Raw genomic sequence first — 19,874 nt, forward strand, 5'->3', positions numbered from 1 at the left:
AACGGCAGCTCTGAGGGGACAGCAGATTCCTCCTGCATCCACTAAATGGAGTCTTGAGATACTTGTCACTGGGAGGTGGAGGCATCAAAGCTGATAAACCCTAAGCATCTAAAATGACTGCAAGTGAAGATCATTACCTACCAAAGTGCAAAGGCAATGCTCAACTAAGAGGCACACCTGTGTTTGCAAGGGCCAGCAAAGTGGGGGACTAAGGCAAGCCATTTAGCACAGTCACTGCTGCACCACTGCAAATGTTTCAGCAGCACTGAGACCATAAAAGATTGTGATGGTGACAGCTTTTAGTGTCTCCTAGCATAAAACGTCTTCCCATTTTTCTCTTGCTCTCATCTTCCAGGCAGAAATAAAGAAAAGATTAAGAAACTGGGCAGTCCAAGTACCATATAAAATGGAAACTAGAATAGGAAAGGAAGACAACAGTTGTCTTGAAAATCTGGTACAAGATAGAATGGTAGAGAGCTGAGGAAATTTGACTCAGGGAAAATTGCTGATCACCAGACCTGTGTTCTGCAGGAGGGGAAAAAAAAGAGAGACTTGCATTGAAACAGGAAACACAAAGCCCCTTGGTATGTGCAACAAGTTAGGCCAACCTCACCACACGTCCTTCTCTCCCTGCTTGCCTGGTCACAGGAAGGATTACAGGAGGACAAAGTGCAATTCATTACCACACAGCCAAGGAAAAGCAAGCAGACATCCATGTTAAAGGCACGCTCCTCTGGTTCTGCCCTTCCCATCCTGTCAGCCTTAGTGAGACCACAGGACCTAGGAGGGTCTAAGCTCACTTTGCCTTCCCATAAAAACCAAACCTTGGGCATTGTAACAAATCCCCAGTGGAGTTAGAAACCAAATGGCATGATGTCTGCACGCTACCTGCCCATGGCATTTATGGCAGATTATTTGGCCTTTCTGTGCTTGGTTTTCTTAACAAAACAAATCAAACTACTTGTATCTATGATTTCTTTTCATGTTAAAGGTCTTCTCGAATGAGAACTGTTCAACAAGCATGAGATGTTGTGACAAGCCCTATATAGTTTAAACTAATACCTGAGGAACAGTCAGTCCTCAAACTTGTGCACGTGCCAGGTTTTCCATTTCAGCAAATACGGACATCATCAACACACACATGTGAACAGAGGACACCCTGTCTTAACAAGGGAGCTCACCAGTGGCTAAAGACCCACTTCATGCTGAAATATAGAGCAGTTATTACAAAAAGATCTGCTGGAAAGCAATGCATCCATGCACTTCTGACTTCCAATTTCCCCCAGTGTTAACTCTCTCAGACCACAGCTGTGCACTATTAAATTGCTAAAAGTAAGAAAAGGAAAACCACACTCCTGCTCTTCCTTTGACACCGGTGCCGCTCAGTGGAATCACCCTTTGATTCACAGTGGTGTGTGTGAGACTAGAAGCAAGGCCTTTGTAGCTCAGAAATAAACGTAGCACAGAAAGCTGAGGAAAAAGTGTTTACTTTTGTAGCAGGGTACAAGGGGCTTGCCTGTCAAGACACACATTATCAGAAGCAAGGTTTTTCTGTCAAATGACTGCTGACAAGAACTAGGAAATGCAGTTCTGAAATTGCACAACTGGCTTAAAAGTGAGATGAAGGTGTCAATAGGGCTTCCTTCCTAGTCTGTAAAACCTAGATTCAAGTTTTTAGACATAGGTACATCAAAACCGAACACACCACAAAGATAATGCAGTGAAGAAAGCATGAAACTTTCTCAATCAGAGACTCCGCTGCTTTGAATAGGCACAGAGTCACGGGATTCAGGGCTTCTTTGGATTCACAAGCTAGAATTTCAAGAGCACCATCCCAGGAGCCTAAGTTACACCACAGAAAGCATAGCTGCCTTCCTTACACTAAACTGAAGGTTTACAAGGTGGAAGTAATTCTTTGAACCAACAAAGCCGACAGGAAAACAGGCCACAGACATAAAGGGGCAGATTCGTGAGTTTTTCTAAGCCATTCTGACATGAACTGACGTACAGATCACGTGTCTAAAGCTGTTCTATAGAAGCCAACAGCTGGTGACAGGGAGATGCTTTCAGGCAGGTAGGTGATGCCCCGAAGCTGTAAGCTCTGGCCATCCTCCTGCTGCATGACAGGGTCTCTCAACAAAAAGGATTTGCTCTGACTCCTTTCTCTGGACAGGAAAGCTGCCGCTCACCCAGAGCAAGACAGAGAGAAGTCCAAGATCATGATTTCAAAACGATAGCTGTGTATACATGTGTGGTTTACAGTTGGACTCAGTGATCTTAAGGGTCTTTTCCAACCTAGACCATGATTCTACGATTTAACTGCAGCAAAACTTGTTCCCAAGCCTGTTCGTCCAGTCAGTTCATAGGATGTTCAAAAATTGGATTAGCATCAGAGACTGCTGCCTGTCAGGCAAGGATTCAGTAGGCGCACAGCAACAGCTTCAATTTAGTGTTTCTTGATGGCACATGACAAATTGACTGCCAAAGTGTATCTTATTCAGATGCAAGTTGTACTGGTGTCAGTTGCAGGACCAGTGTTGATGAGAAACCCCTGGTCCTGCTCCCCTGGGCTGCCAAGCCACCCAGCCCCTGGCCCCCAGCACCGGGCAGGGGCCGACATGCCCCCACCTTCCTCAGCACCCTGGCCTAGGCAGTGAGTCTCCCTCCAGCTGCCTTCACCAGCTCTGTAGTGAACCTCACCCCCCCTGACCTGTGTGAATTGGGACTCAGAGAATGGCCAAGGCTCTACTGAAAGCTAAGTGACAACCAAGTTCTTCAGCAAGTTTCAAGATAAGTTTTATTTTAAAGGAGAAAAAAAAAAAATTACAGTGTTTACATTTGATCAGTCTCCTATGCAAGTTACATAAATATTCACGTTGCACATGTTTTCACGGCCAAGTGTTTCCTATTGGCTGGCAGCGCAGTAAAACATCAGACTGTGTGCAGTCAGTGCACAGCTATGAACACAAGTACTGAAGTCAACGGAACACACTTTCCAGCTCAAATCCTCTCCCGGTGCCATGGGTTAAGCATGGTAACATTTCTTACTCGTTTCAGAAGAGCAAAACACTGTCCTTTCCAAGATGCTTTGTAACAGATTTTGACTATCTGACATCTTCCAAATGAGTGGAATTTTAAAAGCAATTCCCCAGTCTTTTCATTTGAATTGGCAAGATCACAGGCTGTATTTAGGCTCCTGAGCATTTACTTAAGATTTGCGCATTCAACACCTTTGTTCTACTCCATGACACTGCCACAGGACACAACCGGAACTGCCTCGGATCCAGCCAGCATGGGTTTTATCTGTGAAGAGGCTCATGAGCACAGGTGATCTTGCCACATACTCTGGCAGGAGGGGCACACCTCTCCTCTCTACAACGGTGTTTTAACAAAGGTACTCTGGCTCCTCTTTAGAAAACTCTGCTGAAATCTGTCTTTGGGAAGTTGTTTTCTCTGAGTACATTTCCCCTGGTAAATACTTGCCAGTCTGAGGTAAAGCTTTTAGCTTCTCTGTCTTCTGGTGATTGGTTTTCACAAATCTTAGCAGGTTAACGATAGCAGCTGGTGTAATTCCAGGGATGCGGCTGACTGCACCAATCTGCATGTGAAAACAGGAACAAGTTAACTGAGAACAAATCTACACACTGGAGCTAGTGAGAAATGAGAACAAAAGGTGTTGGTATTCCTTTCCCTGATTCTCCTCACCCCTCTGTATCCCCTGGGGAGACAGAGAAGGGATTTCACTGCTGCTCAACCTTGCTGTGGCCCAGTATCTTACCGTCTGGGGCCGGTTAGAGTCCAGTTTCTCCCGCACCTCCGCTGAGAGGGATGCATCAATGGCAAAGTAATCTAGGTCCTCTGGCAGTCGAAGGGCTTCGTCACGACGCACTTCTTCTATTTCCTGCTGTTGACTGACTACACACCACTCGTAAGCAGCTGTGACGGAAGAGGAGGGAAACAAGATGACCAGATATAGATGTTTATGTGAAACAGGTCACTTGCAAGAATTCTTGGAAGCAGAATGAGCAATTCCGCTGAGACAGTAAAAAGCTCCTAAAGAAGTTTCCAGCCTCACAGACTAAAGAGCCTAATTCACATCACTACTTTGGAAGGAGTCACACTCTTCAATCTGTTACAGGAATTAAGATACACAGGTTGGCTTTTCCTCTCATCCAAGGAAAGGATGGTCTATTTGACAGAGCAGTAAAGAGGAAAAACCCAGCAGTGAACATGAATAATTGATCTCACCCCACAAAGTGAAACATGGGTGCTTGTATAGGGCTGTGGTCTATGGTAAAAGGTGCATACTCTGGTAATAGTGTCTCATTTCACTAAGCAGCAACATTAAACACACTAGGATTAATGGATTGGCTCTCCCCTTGTTGAATAGAACATACGCAGATGCCACTAAGAGATCATTGACTCTTGTACTCTACCTTCTATTTTCAATCTCGCTGCCAGTTCTCTCCACTGAGCAAGCTTTCCCAGAGGCTCTGGGACAGCCCTTGCCATAACCTCCATGTTGGCCTCTGGATGTTGAAGGATGTCATAGGCACTGTGGAGAACAGCAGTGAGTTTTCATGTTAGGAAGGAGCCACTTGTGTAAGGCAGATTTACAGCTGTTCCCAGCTCAAACTTGTAAAGATCTCAGCATATGCCAGAACAACTGCAGAGCCAAGCTCAACCCCCTACTATCTTCTCTCAGTACACAGAAGAGCTGTTAAACTCTTGAAAAGGGACCCTTTATGAAACATGAACAGCAAGATAGAAGAGACAAGGTAAGGGCATCAAGGGGAACCTTTCACAGAGACTGAGTCAGCCAGGTCCTAGTCACTGATTTAAAACAGCAGTAAAGATAAGGTGAGATAAAGAATGGGTAAGGGAAGCAAGGGCCTTCGTGTACAAGAACAGCTACCATCTGACACTAGCCTGAAATCAATCCCTGCTTTATCAAGCTTTCAGCAAAGCAGCAACCCACTGCAAAACTGTCACCACTTGGTGACACTCTCAACAAGGACAGCAAAAACTGGCTGGGCTAGTGGAATATGCCCTTGCTTTGAGAGCCTATGTTAGCACCAGGAAACGTGGCATAGTAAAAACACCAATGTCGCACTTATTCTATAGGCAAACATCAGATGTCTGTCCCCCAAAGGTGGAATCTTAGGAGTACTGATGGCTTGAGGAAGGATGGACAAATGGTCTGAAACCACTAGCCAGTTGTGCTAAAGAAAGTGTAGGTCAGACCTGAAAGCGTCAGCTGTAACCTCTACCTGACAGGCGACTTTCGACTGCTACTGATGGGAACTTCTGGTATTAACTGGGACCATTTGGATATGCTGAACTGAAGGGATTTTAGTGTTGCAATTCCATCCTCTAAAGCAGCTTTCATCTTAACTGCTTGTTCATATCGCTGCTGTGACACACACCCAGCTTCTTCAAAGCCTGCAGAGACAGATGGTGTGTGAGAACAAAGGTATACAAACCAGGCAGGGCTGCTGACTCCAAGAGCCACCATAATAAAATACCTCTGTGGGTGAGCCTGGCATCGGCATTGTCAGGCCGGAGGGACATGCGGAACTCCACGCGGCTGGTGAACATCCGGTATGGCTCGCTGGTGCCCAGAGTGGTAAGGTCATCGATCAGGACACCAATGTAGCCTTCAGTGCGACTGACAATGAAAGGGGGCTTGCCATGAACCCGCAGGCAAGCATTGATTCCAGCAATCACACCCTAGGCAGACAGAAAACAGAACAAAACCCGTTTATTCTGTGGCTAAGATATCAGCACATCCATCTCCAAAGACTCATGTATCAAACTGTACCTTGGAAAATGCAATAGCCTGTGTTAGGGATCTAGGCAGTTTCTTTCTTGCCATACTACAAATGTCTGAAGGGCTTCCTCCCCCCTGCTGACATGACTACAGACAATTCCCACATGCTTTCAATTATACCCATCACAGAGTCTCCATGCTGAAACATTTGGCAGTGCTTCCAATTACTTTTGTTACTGCAATCTCAGTAACAGCAACTGTAGATACTAAAACTAAAAATATCTGGGCAAGTCTGGAATTGGGGTGAGCAACAAAAGTAAGGACAGCTCATTAGCACAAGATGGGCCTAGCAAGACTGCAAAGGCAACCGCCAAGGCAATATCCCTTTCTGAGCGCTGGGAGTACATGATCAGATTCACCCACCTGAGCGGCAGCTTCTTCATAGCCTGTAGTGCCATTTATCTGGCCTGCAAAGAAGAGGCACTGAACAAGACGAGACTCAAGAGAAGCAGTCAGTTGACGGGGATCTAAAAAATCATACTGCACACCATAGCCTACAACAAACAAGACAGATCTTATGGGAGGGATTTTGAAGGTCCCTATTCATCAGCAAAGGCAATCAGTGAGGCAGAATGACTTAGGTTATCAACTTTCATTTACAATTTAAAAGCAACTAATGAAAAATCCCTGCATCCAAGAATTAATTCTACTTCATATATTTCCTTTGTTTTGTTATGCTCTAAACAGAATCTGGTTTTTATTAATTGTTAAGCAATATGACAAATAGATTTAAAACTATTCACCCCCCTCACCTGGCTGTAGTATCTTTGCTTTTTCCAAGCCTGGGACAGATTTGATCACCTGCTCCTGGAGCTCAGGTGGCAGCGTCATCGACATGCCTTGGGGGTAAATGACATTGGACTCCAAGCCCTCAGGCTCCAGCCACACCTGATGTTCTCGGTTTGGGAAGCGCAGAACCTTTGATTCAAGAGAGGGACAGTACCTGCAACAGTAGATAGCCATGAGCACCACCTGACATGGAGAAAAAGTAACTTTCCAGAAGCAAAGCAGGAGACACCTGCAGTTTCAGACAGATTGTGAGCTCTTGTCAGTGACAGCCTTGCATGATGCCACATGCTTACCGTGGGCCCCTTGTTGTCTCCCTTATATGGTGGTTCAGGTGGAGGTTATCACGGATAATTTGCTGGGCTTTCAGGGTAGTGCGAGTCAGATAACATGACAGCTGATCTTCTGGCTGAAAGAGGCCAAAGCTCACTTTTAAGTTACATCAGTCACAACACTGTACTCTTACTGAACAACTCTGAGGATCTCCAAGAGCTTTTCCATGACATTTGGCTCCCCATCTCTCTAGGAAGTGATAGTGCTGTCATACCCACTGTAGAGACAGAACACGAGCAATGAGAGAGCTTGAGCAACATGCCCAGGAGCAGACCAAGAACAGAACAGAACTCAGGAGTCCAGAATTCAAGTTCTATACACTGTATTCCTAATTACAGGATGGATATTGCTATTAAAGCAACACATTACATCACAGCATTCAAATTAACTACAGGAATTCAAAGCTCTGAAGCACGAAGAGTAAGTGCTGACCCTACAGCTAACAGCCAATTAAAGAGTTTGGTGAAGATAAAAAACCCAAAGAAATGTCTCAATACCCTGCAATTAACATAGAAAATTCAAGGTTTGGAAAAAAACCCCACCATGTGAAGTATTTACTGAGTTTTCTGAAAAAGAGTCAATAGACTCACATTGAAAGTAGTAGTAATGTTGCACGTCACCTCATTAAAACCTTTCCTACACACACCAACGACTTAAGTGATACTACTTTTGCCCCCACCCCGACTATAACAGGTTATTGCAACTCCTATATGCTCTGGGGCAAATGAACTGTTTTAAAGTTACTGTTAACATGCCACCTCTGACCTCTATGGGTAACCCCATCCTTTCTCCTTCCTAGTCAACACTATTAATGATCTCTAATTTCAACATTTTAATCTTATTCTAGAGCTGGGGTAACAAGCAAGACATCATAAACCTCCACGATATAGGTCTAATACCGGAAGTATTTTGTAAACACATGTAACCAGCACATGAAGAATACTAACAATATCATATTTCATGCAATTCTGACTCTAAAAGAAAGCAGCTCTCAAGTTGAGAAGTGAGAAAGTACTGGCTTTGAAAAGAAAACAAGCAATTTCTCCCTTTGCATCAAGAGTCCTCAGAAACATAACACCTCCAAGTATGAATACAGCCCAGCTCCCTTTCCCTGGCTGATTCCAAACATGACATTCCCAGAACTGCTCCCCACCGCCCCCACCTGGCACTATGTGCATTTGATGTGTGTTATCCCACCTTGATCCACACAGCCTCGCTGAGGAAGCTGAACGGCACCGGAGGATTGTCAGCTGCACGTTCCTCCAGACCACTGAAATCAATTGTATCTTTGGCAAGTCGGGGTGGCGTCCCAGTCTTCAGCCTGCCCACAGCAAATCCCAGTTTCTCCAGAGTCTGAGCCAGGCCGATGGCTGGCTGGTCCCCTAGCCGCCCAGCGGGGTGCATCTCCAGTCCAATGAAGATCATACCCCTCAGAAACGTACCGGTGGTCAGGATAACGCTCCCAGCATGTATTGTGCTCCCATCCCCTGAAACAGCAAGTTTTCAGAGATGCACATATGTTTTAAGTTACACTTGGCCTAAATCACTTCTACCAGCCAATTCAGCTTCCTCACTGATGAATCAGAAACGTTTATCCCAAAGGCTGCTCTTAGTGTAGAGTAACTGAAGGTGCCTACTGAGTTACTAGCACATACCCAACACGACTCCTGTGACTCGGCATTTCCCAGGATGGTCTGGTTCCGGCTCTGTCAAGAGAAGATCCTCCACAGATGCCTCATGAACTGTCAACAGCGGTGTGTTAAGGATTTCCTTCTGTCATGAAAGGAGTTACTGCAAAAATCTAGAAAGTTATGAGACATGGGCAGCCCCAAACCCTGCTGATTTCCAAAAAAATCTATCACCCTTTTCCCCTTTCCATTCTTACCAGGTCACTTAGCAGACACTCAATTACTGTACTCTCCTGATCTACCAAGTAGAACTTTTCATTCACAGGTAGAGTTTAAGCTCAAAGGAAACTATGCGGTCGCAAAGCCTGACCTATATATAAAATGCTAAAGTTTTTAAACTATGCTGAGCTCCAACAATATACACTTCACTAAAGTACCAAACAGAAAGCTGTCTAGGTTTGATAGGAAAATATTAAAATACAAAACAACCCCCGCATCATGCTCTGTAGTTTATACCAATACTTCAGATACCTACATTTTTACCAGTCTGCATGTACAGACATCCCTATAAATGGTTAATGTGTCCTTACAGAGGGCAATCTCCGGGCGCTCACAGGAGCGACACGGGTCCCAAGCTGATGGCTCTGTAACCCCTCTGCCTCAGCGGGGCCTCGGCTGGAGCACACTGGGTGCCGTTGGGCCCCAGGGCCGGCCGCCGGGCCCGCTCGCTCCTCCGCGGAGCGCCCCCCCAGCGCAAGGACAGCTCAGGTCGAGTTCTTGTAGACACCGTCTTATGTCCGCACAAGGCCAAGCTTAACTTGTAAACGTCGCTCGCTGCGAGAGGGAAGAGGGGCGCTCGGCCTCCGCCGGCAGCCCGCCCCGCCGCCGGCCCCCGCCCGCCCTCACCTGCATGTTCTCCTTGTAGCGGCCCCGGTCGATCTGGGCGCGGAGCCCCCACACCGCCGGGCCCTTGCAGCGGTTCAGCACTTTGTAGTGCACGCCGGAGCGGTCGCAGAGCCGGCCGCACAGCCCGTCCAGGGCGTCCACCTCTCTCATGAGATGCCCCTTCCCGATGCCACCGAAGGAGGGGTTGCAGGACATCTCCCCTGGGGAAGGGACACACGGACTGCCCTCACCACCGCCGCCCCGAGCCCCCGCAACCGCCGCGGCTCAGCGCCGCTCCCCGCACCGGGGAGACCGGAGGCGCCTGCGGAAAACTGGCCAGGCCCCGCCGGCTCCCCGCGGTACCTTCCCCCCGTCTCCACCCGCAGCCGAGCCTGGCCCCGACCCGACGCGGGCACCCCCCCATCCCCCCCAGCGGTACCGATGGTGCCGATCCTGTGCGTGAGCAGCAGCGTACGGGCCCCGCCGCGAGCGGCCGCCGCCGCCGCCTCCGTCCCCGCATGGCCCCCACCGATCACCACCACCTCGTAGCTCGGTGCCGGTGCCGCCCCGACCTCGCTGCCCGCCCGGCGGTGCCCGGGCCGCGGCAGCGGTGACAGCGCCAGGCGGCGGCAGCTGCTCCGCAGCAACATGGCGGCAGCGGGGCGGGGCCTGCGGGCGGGGCCAGGAGCGGGGGGCGGGCGGCAGCCGCGCGCCCCTCCGTGGCCACCCGACGCTGCGGCGGCGGCGAGCGGCTGGTGAGGCCGAGGGGGGGCGGTCGGTGCTCGCGTGCCCTTCGCCCCGTGGGCAGGCGGGGCCGCCCGGGCGCGGGAAAACACTCCCAGGGCATTGGGGGATGGCGGGCGCGCGCGCCGTCGGGGTGCGGTAGCCCAGCCCAGCCGCCGCTGTCGGAGCTTTCCCGCGCCCGGGCTGTTGAGCAGAGCCGCCCCCTCGGCGAGGGTTTCGTTTCCGCGGCGGAGGTGCGCTGCCTGGAAGAGGAACTTGACCGAGAGGAGAGGCGGGAACGCCCGTCCCGCGGGGCCGCGCTCACTGTCCTCCGGGAGCGGAGTCCATGGACGGCGCCGGCGGCAGAGGGGAGCGGGGCAGGCGGGGAGCGCGGCCCGCGGCTTCGCGGGGCCGGGGCGCGGGCAGGGGCGCAGCGCGCAGCTCCCCGCGGCGCCCCGGCGCAGACAACCGCCCCGGCGGCGCCGCGACCCTCCAGACACCGCAGAGGGACGGAGCCACCGCCGCAGACGACCGCCCCGGCGCAGACGACCGCCCCGGCGGCGCCGCGACCCTCCAGGCGCCGCAGAGGGACAGAGCCACCGCCCGGTGCGGCCGCCCGGCGCGGCAAACCTCCGCCGTCGGGAGGCTGCCGGCGGGCGCGGCAGCAGGCGGCGGAGAGGCGCCCCCCACCCCTCAGAGCAGGGCGCCGGGCGGCAGAGCCCCCGCGGCGCGGAGGCGAGCGGCGGCGCCCGACGGGGCGGCCGGCACCCCCCTGGCCCTGCGCCTGCGTGAGGTGCTGTCGCGGCTCAGCCTGGGCCGCCAGGACGTGTCCGACGCGTCGGGGCGGGTGAACCAGGTGGTCTCGCACCTGATCCAGGCCATCCGGAGCCAGGACGGCAGCTTCAGCTCCATCGAGCGGCTGGGCGCCGGCAGCTACTACGAGCACGTCAAGGTGGGTGCGGGGCTGCCGGCAGCGCCGCTCCCGCGGGTCCGACGGCCGGGCCGGGCCCCGCGTTGGTTCCGGGGGCGGCGTCCGGTGGGCCCCGGCAAGCGGCGGGCACGGGCCGGCGTCGCGCCACTGCTGCCGCCCGGGAACAGCAGCGAGTGAGCTGCAGGCGCTTCCCGGCGAGGAAGGACTTTAAGGATTACTGCGTTAATTAACAACAATTAACTATAACATCGCTTACTTAATGAAGGACGTTCGTGCGTTTAGTAAGAGGCGCTGCCTGAACGGGACTCGCTTTCAAGCCGCAGCAAGCCCCTGCCCTTGCACAGTACGCAGGGAAGCCCAGTGTAGCCGGGGGACGAGTAGGGTATAGCACTGCCAGAAAGGCCCTGTGCCAATCTTTAGTTTATAATTATTTCCAAAAGCAGGAGAAATGGCAGTACCTTTTTTTCTGGTTCTAGCTCAATCGGGAAAGCTAAGTCAAATAATGGGGACGCATTTTTTTTTTTTAAACCAGGTTCAGGCACAGCAATGCATTTTGCTTTCCTCACAGCTGATTCCTGTGTGCAAAAGGATGACTAAGATCAGCATTATGCCTTACTCAGAACAGCCTAAGAATCTTAAAACGCTCTTAAAAATTAATAAGTTGGAAAGCTGGGAAATTAACTGCTATCAGTAAATTGCTCTTCTCCACTTGAATGCACAGTAATCTTGTAATACAAATCGACAGAAATAAGCTCTAATTACACACCAGACATGAGAAGTACACCAAGGCAGTTGTAGGTAAAACCACAACTGGTATAAAAGCCTAAAGAGAGTAGAACCCAAGTTGTACATTGACTGTTGAATTCTTGTACTTTGCAGATATCTGAACCAAATGAGTTTGACATCATGCTTGTAATGCCTGTTGCAAGACTTCAGCTGGATGAATGTGATGACACTGGAGCCTATTACTATCTAACATTCAAAAGAAATCCAAAAGAAAAGTATTTGTTGAAGTTCTTAGATGAAGATAAAAAATTATCAGCCTTTAAAATGCTTCAAGCACTAAGAGAAATTATTAAGCGAGAAGTAAAAAACATTAAAAGTAAGTACTGAGAGGATGAGCTTCACCTAGGAGTGCTAAAAATAGTTACACTGCAGGTATGGATTGCCCTGTTATTAATGTGCTTTTCCCGCCAGTCAGCTGTCTCTACAACTGTAACCCCTCCTGTCCCTGGTATCTCAATTTTGCTCTTGTGCTAAGAATCACTACCAATACATCACAGCTAATCATATTATGTGATTAACCCACTGCTCCACTGTGCAGTCCTCTTTCCATATGAAAATAACGAAGGGTTCTGTCACATGCTTGGTACTTCCTACATGACCTACATATTTTGAATCTATCTGCTGTGGACAAAGAGCCATTTGCTGAACTGGTAGCAGAAGGAAGAGCTTGCTTTTATACATTATCTAATATTTTATAATCACTCTGTATAGAAAACATATCACCTTTTAGATATCTTCTGAAGATAACCCTTCAGAAACAGTGTGGCCAAATCTCTTCAGTCTCAGTGTTTTCAAAGTGAAGCAGTTCACTGGAAAATATTGCTGTATTTCTGATTCTGTAGACATAGTAAATCAAGCAAACACAGCAATTCCAGAAGAGTGTTCTTTATTTTGTAGAACTCCTCAACAGGTTGTCTTAACGTTTTATTTAAAATACATATCCTGTAGGATAAAGAGCCAGTGGTGGAACCCAGGTATTTCTCTTGATCGATTGTAAATTCTCTTAAGTAAAAACCTTAACATTCTTTAAAAAAAAGTTTCTAATATATAAAAATAAATGTCTTCTTTCTTACTAGATGTGGAAGTGTCTGTGAAAAGGAAAAAGGCTGGAAGCCCTGCAATAACTCTTCTGATCAAAAATCCTCCAGCAGAAATATCAGTGGACATCATCTTGACTTTGGAAGTTCAGCAGAGCTGGCCTCCCAGCACACAGGATGGCCTCAAAATTGAACAGTGGCTGGGAAGAAAAGTCAGGGGAGAGTTCAGAAATAAATCACTTTATTTAGTAGCCAAACAAAACAAAAACGAAAAGGTTCTAAAAGGTACCTCAAATACAGACAATAAATCTAAGTTACAAAATATCTTCTCTACAACTTGATCACTTACAAGTGCGATAAAAAGGGTATCCAGATTCTGTTCAGTAACCTGCCTTCGAGGTACAGATCTTTATCTTATCCTGGATATATCCAGGTCAAAGACAACCGAAATTCTTCTTTAAAACATCAGATTTGTGACACTGCTTGTCCTGCACTGAAATCTAAAGACAAAACTGCTCTGCCAGGCAGTACACTGACCATTCCTAAGCGCATTATATTAAATCTACTGTCAGACACATGGATATGGGACCTTTCTTGTGCTAGAGCTGTATTTAACAGCAACATGCACTCCTTTAATTAAAGGGAGATATCTAAAAAGGCAGGCAACGTCCCTGTAAGTGGGACTACATATACCGGTTATATGCTTTTGCAGGATATAAACTCTGTACTTTTCTAGCAAGATACATTATTTCTCATTGAACTCTGGTATGGCTGCAACCTACTTTTTTTAATCCAGACCACTGTCACACCTAGCCTACATTGGTTTGCAGAAACATCCCAACTCGTTACTGCATTATGAGAACTGACGATTTCAGCAAAAAGAGTTCAGGCAATCTTTTTTTTTTAATTAGTACGCCCATCTTAATAATGCCAAATCAATCGTTACTGCTCTACTGGGCTATCTCTCACTCTGAAAATGAAATGTAAAGAGTAACTGAACCAAACAGGTGAGGGAAACAGTCTAATTTATGTAAGGAACTTACATAAGTTGTTGATTGCTGGTGTTTTAAAAATGGGGTTGAGCTATGTTAATATTTGTTTTCAGAAATGTTACCAGAAGAACAAAAAGAAATGCTTTAGAACAGTCACCTTACTTGAGACAAACTACTTGCACAGAGAAATTGAAACCAATGGTGAAGATTTTGTTATTCAAAACCAGAATGGTTACGCAGTAAGGCTAATAATATAGCATAGAAATTGAAAAGGTAGTAGATTTCTATGAGTAGTGCAATTCCCTAAATCATGATCAACAAATGAAGGAAAGTCCAGAATTAAGCTTAAAGTAAATCCAAGCATCCTTAAGAATATAGTTAAAGCATCCAAACAATTAAATTAGTAAGATTCTAATTGTGGAGCAGCTGGGGAATCAGAGAGGAATTAATGCAGTCAGTGAATTAAGATTTTTTTAAGTGCAAAGAAATTGCTGATACTTAAGTCAATTATAAAGTGTCTCTTTTTTCTAGTTACAGACACCGGTACTTACTGCTGTGTAATGATTTAACAATCTTGTACTCAACTTTAGGAAACACGTGGCGACTCTCCTTCTCGCATATTGAGAAGGCCATGATGAACAACCACGGCAGGTCAAAGACGTGTTGTGAATCTGATGGACCAAAGTGCTGTAGGTTGGTATTTCGTATGTAAATTTTACTTTAAGCCTGTGTGAGCCAGGCTAGCACTGTTTAGCACTGTTTCAGTTTAACATTTAAGAAGTTGATCTAAGACTAATTACTTGTAATAGGGAACAAGAATAAGGCTTTTAGGCATCATTGTTCTATAGCAGTACAACACTGCATGTACTCACTGAACGCTTGTCTTGCATTTACACAGCGAGAGGTAGAAACAAATTACCTTGCAGGTTTACACTCCAGACTTGCCTTAGAAAGCAAAAAGATGCGACTTCTTAAATAATCTTTCCCAAACTCAGTCCTGTTTAGAACCAGCTTAAAAGTCTGATGACTCAGCTTTTTGGGAGCAAAATTACACACCAAGGCAATTTCTAAAACAATGGTGAGAAAAGAACTGCTGAATGGGATCAGGATCAATAAATGGGATTTTTTTACTCCAGCAAAAACTGTTTTTCACATTTCTTCAAGAAGAAAGAACAAAATCCACATGAGTTACGGAACCTCCTTAATGGCAAACCAACTTCTTAGTTTACTTAATTACATCTTGTACTGACTCAAAAGAACTAATGACTACTGACACAAGAGAACTAATGCATAATTCTTTTTCTTTGCTTTATGACATCAGACATACCATGCCCCTACCTAGCGGTGTATTACACTACATATACCTCTTCCCCTTGCGGCATGCCACAGGAAGGTAGTGGCGTTTCCTTCAGTGTAAATCCAAGCCAAAAAGACAGCTTTAATCTTAGCAGTGCTCCAGGGTCAATGCTATACTGGTATCAGCTGCAGCTTGGAGAGTGTACTGTGTGAGCAGCTGCTGACCAACACTTCGTATTCCTCTTGCTGTGACTACCAGTGGAAGTGGTGCATGCACAAAAACTATTGTTTAAAGTAGACATCTTTCATTGCTGGAATTTACTGCAGTTATTTTCAGATTTTATTCAAAACATTATTGCAAATGTTATCTTTAAGAACATTTTTATGGCTTTCATGAATAATGTGGATTAACATATCTAAAATACATATTTTAGAACTATGTAGAAGGTACCTAATAAATTCTTATTTATTTAACAGGAAAAGTTGTCTTAAGCTTCTGAAGTATCTTGTAGAGCAACTTAAAATGGAATATCCAAAAGAACTGGAGAAGTTCTGTTCATACCATGTCAAAACTGCTTTTTTCCACTCATGTGTCATGTGGCCAAATGACACAGACTGGCATGTGGGAGACCTGGATCACTGCTTTCAGAAATATCTGGGATATTTTCTGCATTGCCTGCAAAAATCTCAGCTGCCACACTTTTTTATTCCCAAATACAACTTGCTCAGCCTGGAAGACAAAGCGAGCAGTGATTTCCTTTTAAGACAAATAAACGATGAATTGAACAATGGGTTCCCAATATTTCAGAAGAGCTATTAAGAACATTGTTTACAATAACTAATAGTGGTTTTAGATTTGTATATTTAAAAACAGCACCTTAAACATCTCCTCAGTAGTCTGATACTACAAAAAACCAGAACAAAATCAAGAACACTAAGAGAAAACTGCATACTTCATGCTGCTTAGCCCTAACTTTTAAAAGAACTAGGATGTTTTAAGTAATATTTATCTTCCCTATCCAAATGTAGATGTTACCTGCAAAATATCTTCAAGGTGTACTAGGAATGTATAGAAGAATTTGCAGTAGTTAATTTCCCACAGGTAGTTTTTATGATTCCAAATATAAAGGCATCAATGCATGGGTAAAGTGAAAAATTATAATTTTATTTAAATTGAGGATCCATTGCAGAATATCCAAAATACACTCTTGCTTTCAGAAGAAAAAAAAAGTCACTGGAGTGGCTTTGACATAAACCAGAACCTCTCCAGATCAACTGGGTGGATGAAGACTTTTTGCAGAGGACAATCACCAGCAACAGCAAGCAGAGAGAGAATATGGTATCAAACCAATATGAAGTTCCTGAAGTAACCTGTCTTTGCTGAGTCTTCAGAATTGCTGTGGAAATTAAGTCTTTTCACTGGACTTTGGGCAGGAAGCAAGCATTTTCTAATGTGCTGCAACGCAGTAATGTTATTGTGCCAATATGCATTTGTGTGACTGTCCTGGGTTCAGCTAGGATAGGGTTAATTTTCCCAACAGAGCTGGGAGGGGGCATAGCCAAGACAGGTGACCAGAACTAGCCTGTCACACTCAAGATATAACTAGAGGAGCTGGTCGGGACTGGAGGGGGATTGCGGTTGGGGGAGGGGCTGAGCGCATAGTACTTAGTGGTGAGCAAGTGCATTGTGCTTCACTCGCTTTATAGATTCATTTTTTTATTTGCATTGTTGTTGTTATAGTTCTTCTCTTCTTGTGTTCTATTAAACTGTCCTTACGTCAAGCCATGAGGTTTTACTTTTACTTTTTCTCCCAATTCTCCTCCCCATCCCACCGCAGGGAGGAGTGCGCCGGTGGCTGCATGGTGCTTTGTGGCCGGCTGGGCCTAAACCACAACAGTCCTTTTTGGCACCCAGGGTGGGGCCAGAGGGTTCAGATAACGGCAAAAATCTCACCAGAGTGTGTTAAGACAGATTTGTTATTCACATCATTGCTGATCACAATGTTGGCTCATTTATTCACATGGTGGGGTTATGTAAATCCTTACATAGCCTACGTATTACTTGTGGTGATGTTTATCACCTCTGGGAGAGGGATCCAGACTACTATTTTGCTGTACTGGGTAATGTCAACTTACAATATGATTACATCACTGGTCACGAGGTTAAATGGTATTTGTATGCAGTAGTGTTGTCATTCCCATACCTTGGGCGCCCTTTCTCAGAATTTATCAGTAATTGCACCCAATCTATGGAGAAGATGGGGGGGATACTCTCCTTCAGGCTAATTACAACAGGTTTTGAGAATTTTGAACATCCTGGAAAGATGTCGCTCCAGTTTCCAGCAGGCAGTTCCCCAAACAGAGTAGAAGGGCTGATCTCACTTCTGATCCTTTGAAGGGACTTCTGATTCTTCTTTACAAAAGGTGAACAAATACTATAACCAGGATTAGAGGGGCCCTGCCTCCAGCCAGGTGGAGGAGGGGGACAACCAGGTTTATTGGACGGTATGGATTCGATGGTCTTGCATGTCAGATCCCAAGAGTATAAGGCTCTGGTGGACACTGGTGCACAGTGCACCCTAATGACATCAAGCTATAAAGGGGCAGAACCCATCTGTAGTTCTGTAGTGACAGGGGGATCCCAACAGCTAACTGTACTGGAAGCTGAAGTGAGCCTGATTGGGAATGAGTGGCATAAACACCCCATCGTGACTGGGCCAGAGGTCCTGTGCATCCTTGGCACAGACTGTCTCAGGAGAGGGTATTTCAAGGACCCAAAAGGCTATCAGTGGGTCTTGGAGAAGGAGGAAATTGAACAGTTGTCCACCTTGCCTGGTCTCTCGGAGGACCCTTCTGTTGTGGGGTTGCTGAAGGTTGAAGAACAGCAGGTGCCAACTGCTACCACAACGATGCACCAGTGGCAATACCGCACCCGTCGGGACTCTCTGACTGCCATCCATAAGCTGATTTGTCAACTGGAGAGCCAAGGGGTGATCAGCAAAACTTGCTCACCCTTTAACAGTCCCATATGGCCACTGTGAAAATCTAATGGAGACTGTGGCAGATGGATGTGCAGACATTTGTCTTAAACTTTTCTTGGTACAGAGAAAACCACAAGCAAGAACGAGACACTGGTTTCCGGCCCTGTGGAGGTAGGACCAAACAAACAAGACACTGGTTTCCGGCCCTGTAGAGGCAGGACTGAACAATATGTTCTGTGGTTTTGAACTAGGCATGTCAACAACTAACTGTGCAGGTGTAGGGTGCTAGGTCATTGACTTTAAGGAGGGTCTTGCATGATGCGACCCCCGGAATAGTCTCTCTGCAACCACCTGGGACACACTGCGCTGAACCGGACCACACCTACCATCATGTGACACCACGGCCACCATGCATATGCATGATGTTTCCTGGAACCGGGCAGAGACTTTGGGACTTGGACTGTATAAAAATGGTACCATCAGGAGCTAGCGGGGGGACCCCCACCACCAAGACACCAAGAATCAAGAGGACCAATGGGACGCTGCTGGATCCATGGGTGGTGGTATCTCTGTCTCTCTCTCTTCCTGAAAATAGTTCAAATCCTTCTGAAGGCTGGTTTTGACATAAAATGAAGTAAAGTCAAAAGACCTGTACAGGAGATCCAGTTTTTAGGAATAAAATGGCAAGACAGGTGGTGTCAGATCCCAGTGGATGTGATCAACAAGATAGCAGCTGTGTCTCCACCAACTAGAAAAAAGGAAACACAAGCTTTCCTGGGTGTTGTGGGGTTTTGGAAAATGCATATCCACAGTTGACTGTAAGCCCTCTCTATCAAGCTACTCAGAAGAAAAATTATTTCAAATGGGGCCCTGAGCAACAACAAGCCTTTCCACAAATTAAAGGTGAGATTGTTCATGCAGAAGCCCTTGGGCTGGTCGGGGCAGGACAAGATGTTAAAAATGTGCTCTACACCCCAGCTGGGCAGAATGGCCCTACCTGGATTCTCTGGCAGAAAACGCCAGGGGAGACCCAAGGTCGACCCCTGGGGTTTTGGAGTTGGGGACATAGAGGATCAGAGGCCCGCTATACTCCGACTAAAAAGCAGATATTGGCAGCATATGAAGGGGTTCAGAAGTGGTTGATACTGAATCACAGCTCCTCCTGGCACCCCGACTGTCGGTGCTGGGCTGAACGGTCAAAGGGAAGGCCCCCTCATCACACAACTGATGCCATGTGGAATAAGCGGGTCACACTGATCAGACAGTGGGCTCACATAGGAAACTCCAGTTGCCCAGGAATTCTGGAAGCGATCATGGACTGGCCAGAAGGCAAAGATTTTGGAATATCACCAGAGGAGGAGGTGATGCGTGCTGAAGAGGCCTCATTGTATAATAAAGTGCCAGAAAATGAGAAGCAATATGCCTTGTTCACTGATGGGTCCTGTCGCGTTGTAGGAAGGCATTGGAGGTGAAAGGCAGCTGTATGGAGTTCTATACAAGTTGCAGAAACCGCTGGAGAAGGTGAATCAAGTCAGTTTGTGGAAGTGAAAGCCATCCAGCTGGCTTTAGATATCGCTGAGTGAGAAAAACGGCCAGTGTGCTATCTCTCTACCTATTTATGGATGGTGGCAAATGCCCTGTGGGGGTGGTTGCAGCAGTGGAAGCA

General features: G+C 46.9%; 2 protein-coding genes across 2 annotated transcripts; one reads left to right on the forward strand and one right to left on the reverse strand.

Annotated features, from left to right (window-relative positions):
* Nucleotides 1–2,771: 2,771 nt before the first annotated feature.
* Nucleotides 2,772–10,105, reverse strand: MTO1 (mitochondrial tRNA translation optimization 1). Its single transcript, XM_074819750.1, is given in 13 exon segments — nt 2,772–3,397; nt 3,399–3,598; nt 3,779–3,936; nt 4,437–4,555; nt 5,271–5,442; nt 5,526–5,730; nt 6,194–6,324; nt 6,583–6,773; nt 6,913–7,025; nt 8,147–8,436; nt 8,605–8,722; nt 9,484–9,683; nt 9,902–10,105. Coding segments are annotated over 12 exon segments (1,917 nt in total). The 5' UTR covers nt 9,679–9,683; nt 9,902–10,105; the 3' UTR covers nt 2,772–3,372.
* Nucleotides 10,106–10,249: 144 nt separating this feature from the next.
* On the forward strand, nt 10,250–17,009 carry CGAS (cyclic GMP-AMP synthase). Its single transcript, XM_074819751.1, has 5 exons — nt 10,250–11,137; nt 11,996–12,218; nt 12,979–13,224; nt 14,522–14,624; nt 15,705–17,009. The coding sequence occupies exons 1-5, from the start codon at nt 10,532–10,534 to the stop codon at nt 16,045–16,047; spliced, it is 1,521 nt and encodes a 506-aa protein (XP_074675852.1). The 5' UTR covers nt 10,250–10,531; the 3' UTR covers nt 16,048–17,009.
* The last annotated feature ends 2,865 nt before the right edge of the window (nt 17,010–19,874 follow it).

Source organism: Strix aluco, chromosome 3 (assembly GCF_031877795.1).
Source record: "Strix aluco isolate bStrAlu1 chromosome 3, bStrAlu1.hap1, whole genome shotgun sequence".
NCBI classification, from domain to species: Eukaryota; Metazoa; Chordata; class Aves; order Strigiformes; family Strigidae; genus Strix; species Strix aluco.